Source organism: Oryx dammah, unplaced genomic scaffold (assembly GCF_014754425.2).
Source record: "Oryx dammah isolate SB20612 unplaced genomic scaffold, SCBI_Odam_1.1 HiC_scaffold_11232, whole genome shotgun sequence".
Classification (NCBI taxonomy): Eukaryota; Metazoa; Chordata; class Mammalia; order Artiodactyla; family Bovidae; genus Oryx; species Oryx dammah.
The window spans coordinates 5200828-5215452 of NW_024080625.1; the positions used below are offsets into that span (position 1 = coordinate 5200828).

The 14625-nt window shown below is 38.0% G+C and overlaps 1 protein-coding gene across 3 annotated transcripts in view; it reads left to right on the forward strand.

Moving 5' to 3' along the window:
- LOC120861347 (protein kinase C-binding protein NELL2) overlaps positions 1-14625 on the forward strand; it is a 382658-nt gene that overhangs the window by 86840 nt on the left and 281193 nt on the right. For all 3 annotated transcript variants that reach the window (XM_040236996.1, XM_040236994.1, XM_040236995.1), the window contains 6 exons: positions 7406-7579; positions 7666-7762; positions 10819-10891; positions 11062-11144; positions 12630-12758; positions 14497-14599. In XM_040236996.1, coding sequence (XP_040092930.1) covers positions 7406-7579; positions 7666-7762; positions 10819-10891; positions 11062-11144; positions 12630-12758; positions 14497-14599 — 659 coding nt within the window. The remainder of the gene's footprint in view (positions 1-7405; positions 7580-7665; positions 7763-10818; positions 10892-11061; positions 11145-12629; positions 12759-14496; positions 14600-14625) is intronic.

Below are 14625 nucleotides of genomic sequence, written 5' to 3' on the forward strand. Positions count from 1 at the left end.
GAAATAAATGAATGAATAAATCTTAGTTTAAAAACTATCTTCCCTTTGTGTTTCAATATAAGGAAGGTCTTTATTTTATAAAAATGACATGATTGGCCTTAAGAAGTGATGAATTATTGATCACTGGGTGAATTCAAAAAATTAGATGACCCAAATGGGAATATCATAGATGAAATTCAGATACCGTTATTTGGCTAGATTCTCATCAAATTTTTCTGTCTGATATTCATATTTAAGTTAAATTCATCCCTGAAAATTTGCTGATGTTTAGATAACATGCCTAAATATGTCATCAGTTTGGTTCAGTTCAGTCGCTCAGTCATGTCCAACTCTTTGCGACCCCATGAATCGCAGCACACCAGGCCTCCCTGTCCATCACCAACTCCCAGAGTTCACTCAGACTCATGTCCATCAAGTCAGTGATGCCATCCAGCCATCTCATCCTCTGTCGTCCCCTTCTCCTCCTGCTCCCAATCCCTCCCAGCATCAGAGTCTTTTCCAATCAGTCAACTCTTCGCATGAGGTGGCCAAAGTACTGGAGTTTCAGCTTTAGCATCATTCCTTCCAAAGAAATCCCAGGGCTGATCTTCAGAATGGACTGGTTGGATCTCCTAGCAGTCCAAGGGACTCGCAAGAGTCTTCTCCAACACCACAGTTCAAAAGCATCAATTCTTTGGCACTCAGCCTTCTTCACAGTCCAACTCTCACATCCATACATGACCACAGGAAAAACCATAGCCTTGACTAGATGGACCTTTGTTGGCAAAGTAATGTCTCTGCTTTTGAATATGCTATCTATGTTGCTCATAACTTTTCTTCCAAGGAGTAAGCATCTTTCAATTTTATGGCTGCAGTCACCATCTGCAGTGATTTTGGAGCCCCCAAAAATAAAGTCTGACACTGTTTCCACTATCTCCACTGTTTCCCCATCTATTTCCCATGAAGTGATGGGACTAGATGCCGTGATCTTTGTTTTCTGAATGTTGAGTTTGAAGCCAACTTTTTCACTGTCCTCTTTCACTTTCATCAAGAGGCATTTTAGTTCCTCTTCACTTTCTGCCATAAGGGTGGTGTCATCTGCATATCTGATGTTATTGATATTTCTCCCAGCAATCTTGATTCCAGCTTGTGCTTCTTCCAGCTCAGCATTTCTCATGATGTACTCTGCATATAAGTTAAATAAGCAGGATGACAATATACAGCCTTGACGGACTCCTTTTCCTATTTGGAACCAGTCTGTTGTTCCATGTCCAGTTCTAACTGTTGCTTCCTCACCTGCATACAGATTTCTCAAGAGGCAGGTCCGGTGGTCTGATATTCCCATCTCTTTCAGAATTTTCCACAGTTTATTGTGATCCACACAGTCAAAGGCTTTGGCATGGTCAATAGAGCAGAAATAGATGTTTTTCTGGAACTCTCTTGCTTTTTCCATGATCCAGCGGATATTGGCAATTTGATCTCTGGTGCCTCAGGCTTTTCTAAAACGAGCTTGAGCATCTGGAAGTTCATGGTTCACGTATTGCTGAAGCCTGGCTTGGAGAATTTGGGGCATTACTTTACTAGCAGGTGAGATGAGTGCAATTGTGTGGTAGTTTGAACAAATATAAGTCATAATCATGACATATATGGAGTGCTTTTTCAGGATCTGTGTAAATAAAATACTTATACCTTATTTCATTTTCAAAATGACCATATAAAACCACAACTCTTATGACCCCTTATTGATAGGGAAGGAAACTGAGGGTTAGAGATTTTTTACTTGTCCAGTTGTGAACTGTGGGGACAGGATTTAGACTCTGAAGTCTTTGCTGGATTATACTGCCTTGCAGATGACCAAATACCATTATAAACTAACAAAAATAGCACCAACATGATTCTAATAAGGATGTCAAAAGGTACACATTTCACTCCCAACTCTTCCATTTCACTCCCAACTCTTCCATTTCACTCAGTACTTGAGGGAATCATTGGGAGAGGTGAGGTGAATCTGCCTTTTTCGTTCTGATAAATGAATGCAGCTGCCTAATTTAGAACAATTTTGGCTCCACCACTAGACTTCATGTATCATTTTTACTGGTTATACTATTTAAGTTAAATTTAGATGTTGTTGTTGGTTGATCTCTAAGTTGCATCCAACTCTTTTGCAGCCCACTTGACTGTAGCCCACTGGTCTCCTCTCGCCATGGGATTTTCCAGGCAAGAATACTGGAGTGGGTTGCCATTTCCTACTCCAGGGGATCTTCCTGATGCAGGGATTGAACCCGCATCTCCTGCTTTGCAGGCAGATTCTTTACCACTGAGCCACTGGGGAAGTCCTTAGAGGCCCCCATAATACCAGTACTGTCAACTCAGTTTCTATGAGAGTGGATTCATCTTCTGTTTTCTATCTGCAACTTATACCTTCTGATTTCTGCATTTTTTCAATTAAAAATTGTATGCTTTCAAGCTGAATTTTATGGTAGAGAATTTTGTCTCAATAAAATATTTTAAAAATGTATTCAAATTGCTTGTTATTTACAGAATTCATTATAAAAGGCTAGACTTTATAAATGATGCTTAATTGGGACTATTGAGAGATAATAAAAATAGTTATCATTTGTTGAGTTCTTTGTTTTTGATGCCACACTTTATATGGATTATGCCACTGAATCTTTATTTTACAGATGGAACTGAGGTGGTGAGTGGTCAGGTCATGGGTAGTAGTGAGAGGTGGAGCTGGGTTTTCAGTTGCAAATCCTGTGCACATCAGTCCTTTGCAATTGTACTGTTCATGAACCACACTAATAATATAGTTGGCACTAGAAGTGCTTGTGGCTTTTCTTCAGGTAACTAATTTACAACTGAGTTATAGCTTAATGTATTGAGATGACCTGATCATTTTTCTATTTAGGTTTTAATTTAAAGCGGCAAAAAAATTCTCATTTCATGTTGTGTGTAACCTCTTTATCAGTTGAGACATGACCTTATTTTTATCCTTTGATCTTGAGTTATGAAGGCGATTCATAAAATGAATGATGTTCTGCCTCTGTTGCCTATTTCTCCATAGCCTAATCTTAGTTCATATTTCTGCCATTGCAAAGGATATTTGATTAACAAGGGCATAAATTATCATAAAGGGTGAACTTTATTTCTGATTTTAGTTACCTCTCCAAATTATGAATGACAAATCAGGGAGACATGGTATGTTGAAATTTGACAAATTATCTTCTTAGAATTTAAAATGTGATTTTAATGTAAGGCTGTAAACGCTCATTAAATGTAAAAGGGAAAATAAAGCATAATACAAAGAAAGTTAAAAATCATACATAATTCTAGCCACTCAGTTGCTATTAAAAATGTTAATACATTTTATTCCAATTATGTATTTTCCCCATGCCACAGTTATAATGTACTAGTAGAAGTTCTTGCTTGTAAGGTGACTTTGGAGGTGGTGGGTAGCGAGGGCAGTTTACAGAACTGATAGGAAGCTGAGGTGCCAGAATTTGGAGCAGGCAATAAGCAAAGGTGCCCCGGCAGGCCAGCAAACAGGAAGCAAGGTGCAGTGACCTTAATGTAGCGATTGGGATGCTGTGTCCTGCTGCAGTGCAGGAGTCTCTCCTCCTCTTCCTCGCTGTGCTTCCTCCCGATTCCCAGGCCCAGGGAAGAGGGTCAGATTGCTAGGGTGTGTCATAGGACTGTCCCTGTCTGTACCACAGGGAGGAAGAGGGGGGATTTGGCCTTTACTTTTTTTAAAAATTGATTAAATTGGAGGCTAACTACTTTTTGAAATGAAAACCATAACCAGTGTGTTCTGTGTGTGCTGAGTAGTGTTCCAAGTGATTTCTTAAACTGACTCATCCCAGTCCTCATGGAAGTCCTTTGAGACAAGTGCAGTTAGTATCCTTGTTTTCTAGCTGAGTGACTAGATGAGGCACAGAGAGATGGAATAGCTTACTGTTGCCAGGAGGGCTACCAGGAGGTGAACTGGCGGTCAGGCTTTCGGATTTGCGTGTTTAACCACACTGATCTGCTGAGGTGGTGGGAGTGGGGAGTAGGGCTTCCCAGTTAGATGCCACCGAATGGAGGACAGGTGCAGTTTTGAAAATTAATAACATTTATTAAATACTCACCACATGCCAGACACACTTCTGTTTCATATCATTATTTTTATCTTCACTATATTTTTTTGTGTGTATTGTATATCTATTTCATTAAAAAACTTGTGTGATGCAGATAAAAATGTAAGTTTTGGTAAAATATTTAATTTCTTAAGGGTTCTTGTTTGTGGAGCATAGTGTCAGCCTCTGCTATTAAGGATAATTTTACTGTCTCAAGTTTAGGAATTCAATACAGGTGCAAGTAGTTTCTAGAGAAGAAGACCAGACCAACAGCAGTGGTAGAGTTCCTGCCTCTGTGTGGTGAAAGAACAGAAGGTATATAACAATAGGGCCATGTGTTTGCTGATGTCATTTTCTTTTAAAATGCAAACACCTACCTATCATTATAGAATTCACTAGTTGAGTTGATTAAATAATGAATACTTGTTTCCAAATAACAAGATAGAAAGGACTCTCTGGTTTCTTCTGTATCAAAAACCAAACAAGTTGGTGTTTTATTTATCCTTAATAATTTCTACACATATTTTATATACTTGAATACTTAACTTTTTTGTCTTAACATAGAATTTTACCATATATGTGTATAAGTAAGTATTACATTACAGAAGAAGGAGAAACTTCAGGATTATAAAAATATTTGAGAGATTCTTCACATCCTTCCCCCCAAATTATACTCCCCTGAGGTAACTACTGTTAACATTTTGGCATATATCCTTCTGGATTTTTTTTTTCTCCATATATACACAGTTTTGTCAAACTAAATGAGATCCTATAGAGCTTTTATTGATATGGCTAATAATTAACTATGGCCTTGTTCATGTCAGAATTCCATTCTTTCAGAGGGTGGTATAATGTTCCAGAATATGGATGGATTCCCCTACGAGTGTATGTTGTGGTTGTTCAGTCATCCAGTCATGTCTGACTCTTTGCAACCGATGGATAGTTGGTATTTTATCGGATTTTTAGTGACAGTGACAGGACTCTCACTTTTTTTCTTCTCTACTCGCACCAGCCTTTGGTTTCCTTTGCTAGTTCTTCCTCAAAATGTTAATGTGTCACTCAGTTCAGTTCAGTTCAGTCGCTTAGTCATGTCCGACTCTGCGACCCCATGAATCGCAGCACGCCAGGCCTCCCTGTCCATCACCAACTCCCAGAGTTCACCCAGACTCACGTCCATCGAGTCAGTGATGCCGTCCAGCCATCTCATCCTCGGTCGTCCCCTTCTCCTCATTAACCTATTATAATTCCCTAGGTAATCCCAGTGCTTTCATGGCTTTCAATATAGTTTATATGTCTATGACTCCCAGTTCCGGTTTCCATGTGAACCTGTCTTCATCTCAGACTTGTGGATCTAGCTGTCCTCCCTGCGTGTCCTCTTGAATGCCCATTAGGCACTTTAAACGTAACCTACATATGTTTAAAAGTTGATCCGATTATCCTATTCTTTCTTAATTTGAGAATGCCTTGATTTCTTCTTCATTTCTGAAAGATAATTTTGTTGGGTATATGATCTAGGCTAATAGTTTTTTCTTTCTTCACATGAATAATATTTTGCAGCTTCCTTCTGGCTTTCATTGTTTATTTTAGGGAATTCATGGACCATTCTAATTTTTTTTTCTATACATAATTGTCAATTTTTTTTCTCACTACTTTCAATTTTTTTTTCTTAATGTTTTTTTCTTTATGTTTAGTTTTCAGAAGTTTAGTTATGATCAGTATTTCTTTGAGTTTCTCTTGTTTGGGTTTTGCACAGATTCTTGAATCTGTGAGTTTATATCTCTTACCAAATGTGGAGAGTTTTCAGCCATAATTCCTTCAAGTACTTTTCAATTTCACCTTCTTTCTCCTCTTTTATGGACTCTGATTATAAAACTGTTAGAGCTTTCGTTTTAGTCTTCCAGGTCTCTGATACTGTTCCTTTTTTTTCAGTCTATTTTCTCTCTACTGTTCAGATTGGATAATTTTTGTTCTATCTTCTAGTTATCTGATTCTTTTTTGATCCCCTCCATTTTTGCTGTTTAGCCCATCTTTTGAGCTTTTTATTTCAGTTATTGTATTTTTTCAGCTTTAAAATTTTCTTTGGTTCTTCTTTATTTGGTCCTTCTATTTCTTTGCTGAGGCTTCTTCTTTTTTCATTTGTTTCAAGTGTATTGAAATGTTTGTAGTTGCTCTTTTTTATCAATGCTTATTTAAAATCTTTGTCAATTATTTTAACATCTCTATCATCTTGTGGTGTTTGTATCTATTGATTGTCTTTTTTCATTATATTTGAGATCTTTCTGAATCTTGGTATGACATTGATTGTTGATTGAAGCCTGGATATTTCTGTATCATATTTCCAAACTTGGATTGAAACCTGGTTATTTTTGTATAATGTTCTGAGACCTGGATCTCATTTAAGCTCCATATTTTATCAGGTTTTCTCTGACACTGCTCTGGCAGAGGCTGAGTGGGTGTCATCTTGTTACTTCCAGGTGGAATTAGAAATCCAGGTTCCCTACTTGCCTTCGGATGACAGTTGAGGCAGTACTTTTATTATTTCTGGATGGGGGAGTGGAATCTCCTCCTCTCCCCATGGTCTCCACCAGACTCTGTGGTAAGGATGCTGTCAGTGCTGCTGGGTGATGGTGAAAGTTCTGACTCCCACTAGGCCTCCTCTGAGAGGGCAGTATGCTATGGTTGGAACATGGTCTCCACTGATGCCATGGTTCATCTCATTAACCTTGGCTGATAGGGTTTAAATTCTTGGCTCTCTCTCCTTGACTTTTGCTGACACCACTCTTGCAGAGGTGTTGCTCACATGATTCCTACCTCAAAAGACTAGAAATCTAGCACTTAGCCTTTGCGGACATGTTTGGAGATAGAGTCACAGCTTTTCCTGTGATGCTTGACTGGAATAGAGTGGTTGTTCTCTTAAAATGTTTCTCTTTATGGGCTTCTCCTTTTTTGGTATTTTAGCTAACACAAGTAGGCTTTTGGGAGGAATTGTTTTGTCCACATCCATTGTTATTTTCAAGTTACTGATTTCTTCAGTTCCAAGACTGAGAGGCAAAAAGAATACCCAGTACACTGACCACTCTGTTATTCCTTGGGCCTTGAGTTCCCTAGTGTGTATGTGTGTTTTTTGTTTTTTTTTTTTCCCATCTCTCAGATTCTTCTTATTGCATGTTTTATGGTATACTGTTTAGTTGTACTTATTGGGAGGAATAGGAAAAGTATGTCTATCCCATCTTTCTGGAGACAGAAGTCATGTCCATCTTTTTTGAACTTTGTTTTCAATGGGCCCCGTGTAATTCTTCTCTGTGCAGGTACCTGGAACTGGAAAGCAGTGGCCATCGGAATGAAGTCAGACTTCACTACCGCTCCGGCAGCCACCACCCTCACACAGAAGTGTTTCCTTACATTTTGGCTGATGATAAGTGGCACAAGCTCTCCTTAGCCATCAGTGCCTCCCACTTGATTTTACATGTCGACTGTAATAAGTAAGTGAAGTGTTCTCAGTTCAGGAAACGGAAGAGTCTAAGAAGTAACGGTTAACACATATTACTTATCTGATGTTTTTTTGTAGAATATATGAAAGAGTTGTGGAAAAGCCTTCCACGGACTTGCCCCTGGGCACTTCATTTTGGCTGGGACAGAGAAATACTGCACATGGATATTTTAAGGTATATTTTGACAAATATAAAATGTAAATACAAATGCTTCCAATGGGCTTCTAATGAGTTTTGCTTTTTATGGTGTAAGCAAAATAAATAGATTTGTATAGTGTTTTTCCTACTGGTGTCTATTTATGTTTTATTTTTTTAACACTGATGTTTTATTTAGCTGGTCAACTCTATTCTATTTTATTTTTTTTTCTTAATGAATTTGAGCTTTAGATATGACAGAGATGATTAGTCTCTCAAGGCTCAATCAGGGCAGTTAACATATTCTTGAAATTAGGCATTCAAAGTAATAAAAATCTAAAATGTTAATATACAAATAAACTCTCCACTTTTGAAATATAACCTTTGATGATACTTTCATAAGGATGTTAATAATAGAGGTTTAAAACTTTTTAATATTCATTATTCATAATCTCCTTGTACTTCTAAAAATGAGAAAGGAATACATATAATAATATATGCACAAATCTGTTAAAGCTAGAAAGCAGTTATAATTGGTATCTTTTTCTTGTTGTATATTTAGAGATATACTGCATAGAATTGCATCACAGGATCTAATGGACATCCTCTAACTCTGTATTTTAAGGATGAGGAAATAAGGTCCAGAAATTGCTGGACTACTAGCTCATAGCTCATTTTCCTCCAGTGATTCTGACACTACCTATCATGCAAAAGTTATTTATTAGAAGATGATAAGTGATGTGTCTAACTTATGGATTTCTAGTTAGAGAAGGTACAAGTAGCTTGAAAATTGAGTTCTAAGAAAGATTTGTAAGCCTCGGAAGGTATTTTTATTTACTTTATTAAAGACTTTTTTTTTTTTTTGCTGACAACACAAGAGACTTAACTGAGAAGAGGTGGGTTTTATGGTGAAGGGTTGTTTCTGGCCAGTCATTCTGACTCAGGGTCTTTCCTGGTGGTATATGTGTTACTCAACCAAGATGTATTCCAGTGAGGAGGTGGGACATGTGGTGTATCCTTTTGACCTTTCCTGACTTATATGGTAGTCCAGGGCTAAGAACCCATCTTCCAGTGCAGGGGACACAGGGTTCCATCCCTGGTCATGGAACTGAGATCCCATGTGCTGTAGGGCAACTAAGCCCGAGCACCACAACTAGAGAGAAGCCCATATGCAGCAACCAACACCCGAAGCCGTGAAATAAATAAATAATTTTTTTTAATGTGTTTTTCAAACTTACTTAAACTGTTATCTGGAAACCAGGTGCTTTGAATATGTTATTTCACTGAATCTTAGTCTTGTTGCAGGGCCTTTAAAAAAAAAATCTCTTTTACACATGCATAAACCTGTTCAGAGAGGTAACTTATCCAAACTTAGTAACTTGTGCAAACTCCGTCATGGGGATTTAATCCCGTGTTTGCAAATCTTGAAAAATCAGTGCTCTTTTCCCACATGGTGTGCTAAGTCACTCAGTCATGTCCGACTCTTTGCAACCCTCTGGACTGTGTGTGGCCCACCAGCTTCCTCTGTCCAAGGGATTCTCCAGGCAAGAATACTGGAGTCGGTTGCCATTTCCTTCTCCACTTTTTCCACATAGAAAGGATAGCAAATTTGTGCTCCATGTATCAAGTTTCTCTTCTGTTTAATCATGGCAGTCTTTCCCCTGGAGCCCAAGATGCACTCAAAAACCTTCTCACACGTCAGTTATGTGTACTTCTCTAGAGTTGGGCATTGCACCAACCATAGAAATGTACATGGAAGCCTTGCATTCATTTTGATGCTTTCAGATGATAGGATATTGTTATATTCAGGTTGCTTCCCTAATCCAAACCCCAAACAGACAACAGATACAGCAACTGCCATGCAGTATACTTAAATATTTATAATTTAAACTGACATTCTTTTTGTACCATGCTATTAATCTGATTGAAAGTGAAAGTGAAGTCGCTCAGTCGTTCCCGACTCTTTGTGACCCCATGAACTGCAGCCTACCAGGGTCCTCTGTCCATGGGATTTTCCAGGCAATACTGGAGTGGGTTGCCATTGCCTTTTCCAGGGTATCTTCCCAACCCAGGGATTGAACTCTGGGTCTCCTGCATTGTGGTCAGACGCTTTACCATCTGAGCCACCAGGGAAGCCCTAATCTGATTAAATATGTAGAAGATATATAGGCCAGGATTTGACTGGTAAATCTTTGTAAGGTACATCAAAATTGTCTTAATAATATATTGGTACGCTGGTCTTGGTCACCTCTGTCATTAAACATTCTGTTTGCATTTTTCAAATGGAGAAAGTGAAATATTAATTAAAATAAATAAAGATGATGAAGGAAGAAAATGGAGTGATGAATGAAAGGGACATCTAGAGTATCTGATGAGGTCGCTACCTTTTGGCTGTTGCTTTGAGAGTCTTGTAAACTGGAAGCTAATTCTATCTTAATGAGGAAGGATGAATGTAAATTTCGCATATAAACATGTGATGTGAACTTCTGTGTAAAATATGTCATTTCAAGTTGGCATTTAAAAAAAATTTCATGCTAAACTTTCTGTATTCCCAAGGACTCATTACTCAGTCTTGCTGTAGCTGTTTAATAAACGTCTTGTCCTTTTTAAATTGAAGAATTCACTTTAAAAGATCCAACGGAGAAATGAGAAATACTCAAATAAGCATTGTTCTTATGACTTAGTTTTTCTTTCTCTTCTTGATGATTATAGTTAATTTAAAATTGGTATCAGTTTTACTGTTGCTGAAACCTGAAGTGATTTTCAGGTTGATTTTTAAAGGTCATTTTCAAGCATTTCTTCAAGCTAACTAAAAATAGCTTCCCCAAACATATGACTATTGCCTCTTAATTATATCTTGACATTTAATTTTAAGGGTTTAAAAATATTATCAATAAGAAAGTACATGGCAATCATCTATTTTGCCTGATGTTTTTCTTTCCCTTTGGTTTGAAGTCAAAGCCATGTATTCAAAATAATTTTTTCAGGGACTTGGGTGAGTCTATCCTATAATGTTTCCCTTCATGAACTTGACTATTGAACATAATTTGGGTAGATGAAAGTAATACATCTTTAAAAAATTTTTTCACACACAGGGTATAATGCAAGATGTGCAATTACTTGTCATGCCCCAAGGATTTATTGCTCAGTGCCCAGATCTTAATCGCAGTAAGTCCATTAGTTCTCTCACTATGTAATGAAAAGTGTGCTTCTTGCTTAATTTTGTCCAAAATGTCAGTTTGCAATTGGAGTTCTCATGTATTAGTTGTCAGCGTAGACTTAACCAGATTGAACTCCTTATAAATATAACTTGACTGATGCGGTGTTTGTGATTCTAGCCTGTCCAACGTGCAATGACTTTCACGGACTTGTGCAGAAAATCATGGAACTGCAGGACATTTTAGCCAAAACATCAGCCAAGGTAAAAGCTCCTTAGAAATAGAGTGTGGGGGAGTGTAGCTCAGAAATCCTTGAGGTTTCCCACAGTTTCTTTTATAACCACAGTTGTTCACCTTTGAGATTTTTCTTATCCCCTACTGTGTACTTGAACTGAATCAAAATCCCTGCTCAAGGAAGGGGCTTATAAATATTCAAACCCAAGCCATCTGTATAACAAATGACCAGTAAATCAAGAATGAGGCAGATTACCTAGTTTTTACACTGCTTACTACAATAGGATTTATTGTTTAATTTAGTTTTTATTATTATTTAGGTTTTTTTTTTGCAAGGAAGGAGGCAAGAGAACAATGTAAAGAATATGGACCCTAGAATTATGTCAGGGAAATGGTCCCACAAAAGCTTTCTACCATTGTGTTACCATTGTAGGATCATTGGCTGTCTTAACCATGTGTCAAATTTACCTGTAGTTTCACCAGGCTGTTGTCATGTTGCATAGCAGATACCGATGACCTAAAAGTTATGTTGTATATCGATGATTTGTTTCTGACAAATGTAAAGTCTAAAATTTATGTTTGCACTTGAGCAAACATAGCCATGAAATTAAACATTTTTTAAAATGGAAAATGCTTCTCTGTATTGTGTATGATGCGATTTTGACTCAGACTTTTTTCTGTTTTATCATAAATCATACAGCATACTTTTCTCCGCTCCCCCCAACACACAAAGTGAAGTGAAAGTCACTCAGGTGTATCCAACTCTTTGTGACCCCATGAACTATACAGTCCATGGAATTCTCCAGGCCAGAATACTGCAGTGGGCTCCCTTTCCCTTCTCCAGGGGATCGTCCCAACCCAGGGATCAAACCCAGGTCTCCTGCGTTGCAGGAGGATTCTTTACCAGCTGAGCCACAAGGGAACCCCCACTACCAACCCCCTGCCACAATCACAAAGGCAGGAGGCAAATTTACTACAAGAAGAGGAGAAAAATCCTTTCTTTTAAATTAAAGGCTTAAGTCATTTGCAACAACATGGGTGAACCTAGAGATGATCGTACTAAGCAAAGTAAATCAGAAAGAGAAAGAGAAATACCATATGATTTCACTTATATGTGGAACCTAAAATATGACATAAATGAACTTATCTATGAAACAGAAAAAGACTCACAGAAATTGAGAACAGACTTGTGGTTGCCAAGACAGAGGTGGGTGAGGGAGGCGTGGATTGGGAGTTTGGGATTAGCAGATACAAAGTATATAATATACAGAATGGATAAACAATAAGGTCCTACTGTATGGTGCAGGGAACTATATTCAATATCCTGTCATAAACCATAATGGAAACAAATATGAAAAAATAAATTAAAGCCTTAAGTATATTTATAATAGATGATGAGCATAGCCATCATTAGTGCTGTTCACCTAAAAAGCAGTCAGATGCCTGTTGGAGTGTTTTGCCTTTCTGCGTTGCTGGAATGCTGAACAATACAAACCTCTTCCTTTGTACTGCAGCTGTCTCGAGCTGAGCAGCGAATGAATAGATTGGACCAGTGCTACTGTGAAAGGACTTGCACCATGAAGGGAACCACCTACCGAGAATTCGAGTCATGGACAGACGGCTGTAAGAACTGCACATGCCTGGTATGGCTTCTGCTGGAGTTCAGACTAATAGAACTCAGATGCCCCTACTCTTTAAAAATGTATTAAACCAATGTCATCATGAAAATTTCAAGACCCATTTCCTCAAAACACAACACTAAAGTGCCAGCAAACCCAGTCAAATCTAAAGAACCATGTATTGCATTAGTAAGGACACTTTCTAGCTTATAAAGATTATTATGTTTTAAGAATGCTATAAAGTTTTAAGTTTATTGTCCACATGTGAAGTTAATGATTTAAATTGGGTCAGTAAAAGGATTCCCAGAGGATTCTATTCTGTTATCCTTAACTTTTCCAGGGATTTTCCCCTCTTGTTTTTATTAACACATTTTGATAAAACTAAATGAAATGCAACAGGAAATACTGTGACCAGATTTGGCTGTATAAATAAATAATAGAGTCTAAATAAGCTTTAAAAATTTACTAATACAGTGGAATGTAAACTATAGAGTTTAAATAAATATGATTTCTCTAATTGTTCACTAATTAGGTAGAATGGTTAGAAAGTTTAGTCGCTCAGTCGTGTCCGACTGTTTGCGACCCCATGGACTGTAGCCTACCAGGCTCCTCCATCCATGGGATTTTCCAGGCAAGAGTACTAGAGTGCATTGCCATTTCCTTCTCCAGGGGATCTTCCTGACCCAGGGATTGAACCTGAGTCTCCCGCACTGTAGGCAGATGCTTTACCATCTGAGCCACCAGGGAAGCCCTGAGGTAGAAGGTAGAATGGTTAGTGTATTATTACTTCAAACATATAAGTTCATTTTCAAAGGAAAGTTCAAAACGAGGTTGGTTTTGAACTTTGAAACTCCACTTGAATTATTTGTGAAAACTGGTTGGCTATAAAGAAGTCAGAAGTCTAAAACATTTTTTCCCAAGTTCATCTAGTTTACTCAAACATGGAACATCATGATGTTAAGATGGTCAAAATTAGTGGTGAAATAACAGTTCATATGCAGGTGTGTGTGCAGGCTTTGTGTGATTTCTATTTAGAAACATATTTCTACCAAAATTTATTTCTACCAAAACATATTTCTACTATAGTAAAACCTTTGCAACTTGTTAAATGGGTGCCCCAAGTCAAACTGAGTAAGATACAAGATGTAGTGTGGTGAAGTCATAGTTTTTCGAAAAGACTAGAAAAGCAACTAAACTACGTGGGAGTTCTGGGTGACCTTCAGGAATCAAATTCGCTGAGGTACCCTTTAGGTTGGTACCTCTTATGATGATTGTCAGCGTCCATTCATGGTGGTGGTCTGTTTGAGCTGAAATATCTCTAGGAAGATTTTTGCATCCTGAAACTGGGTCTCCAGCATGGCAGCTGCTATTCCAGAAATATTGTTTGTTGATTTTGTGAGTCATCTGGGGAGACATGAGTACCCCAGGCTGGCTCTCAGCCTGCTGTTTCCCTGCCAGTGGTGCCTTTCCTTCCACCCCTGTCCTCACTCACTTCACAATAGGAGGTGAGACCTCTAGCTTAGTTGCTGAGCAGAAGATAGGGTCAACCACCACCTGTGTTATGACCCAACTTGTGTTACTGTGGGTCTCTGTATATGGATTTTACTGTAATTTTACTGTAAAATTATGGTTTTACCAAAGAGAATAGTAATATTTATGACATTTTACGTGAAGAATTTGAAATTTAAGAAACAACTTAAAAATACTTGAAAACTACCAAACTGCAACTTGGAAATTCTTTAAAATACTGTTTTCTTCTCAGAATGGAACCATCCAGTGTGAAACTCTGATTTGCCCAAATCCTGACTGCCCCCTCAAGTCGGCTCTCGCATACGTGGATGGCAAGTGCTGTAAGGAATGCAAATGTGAGCATAACTTTTATGGTGAATAC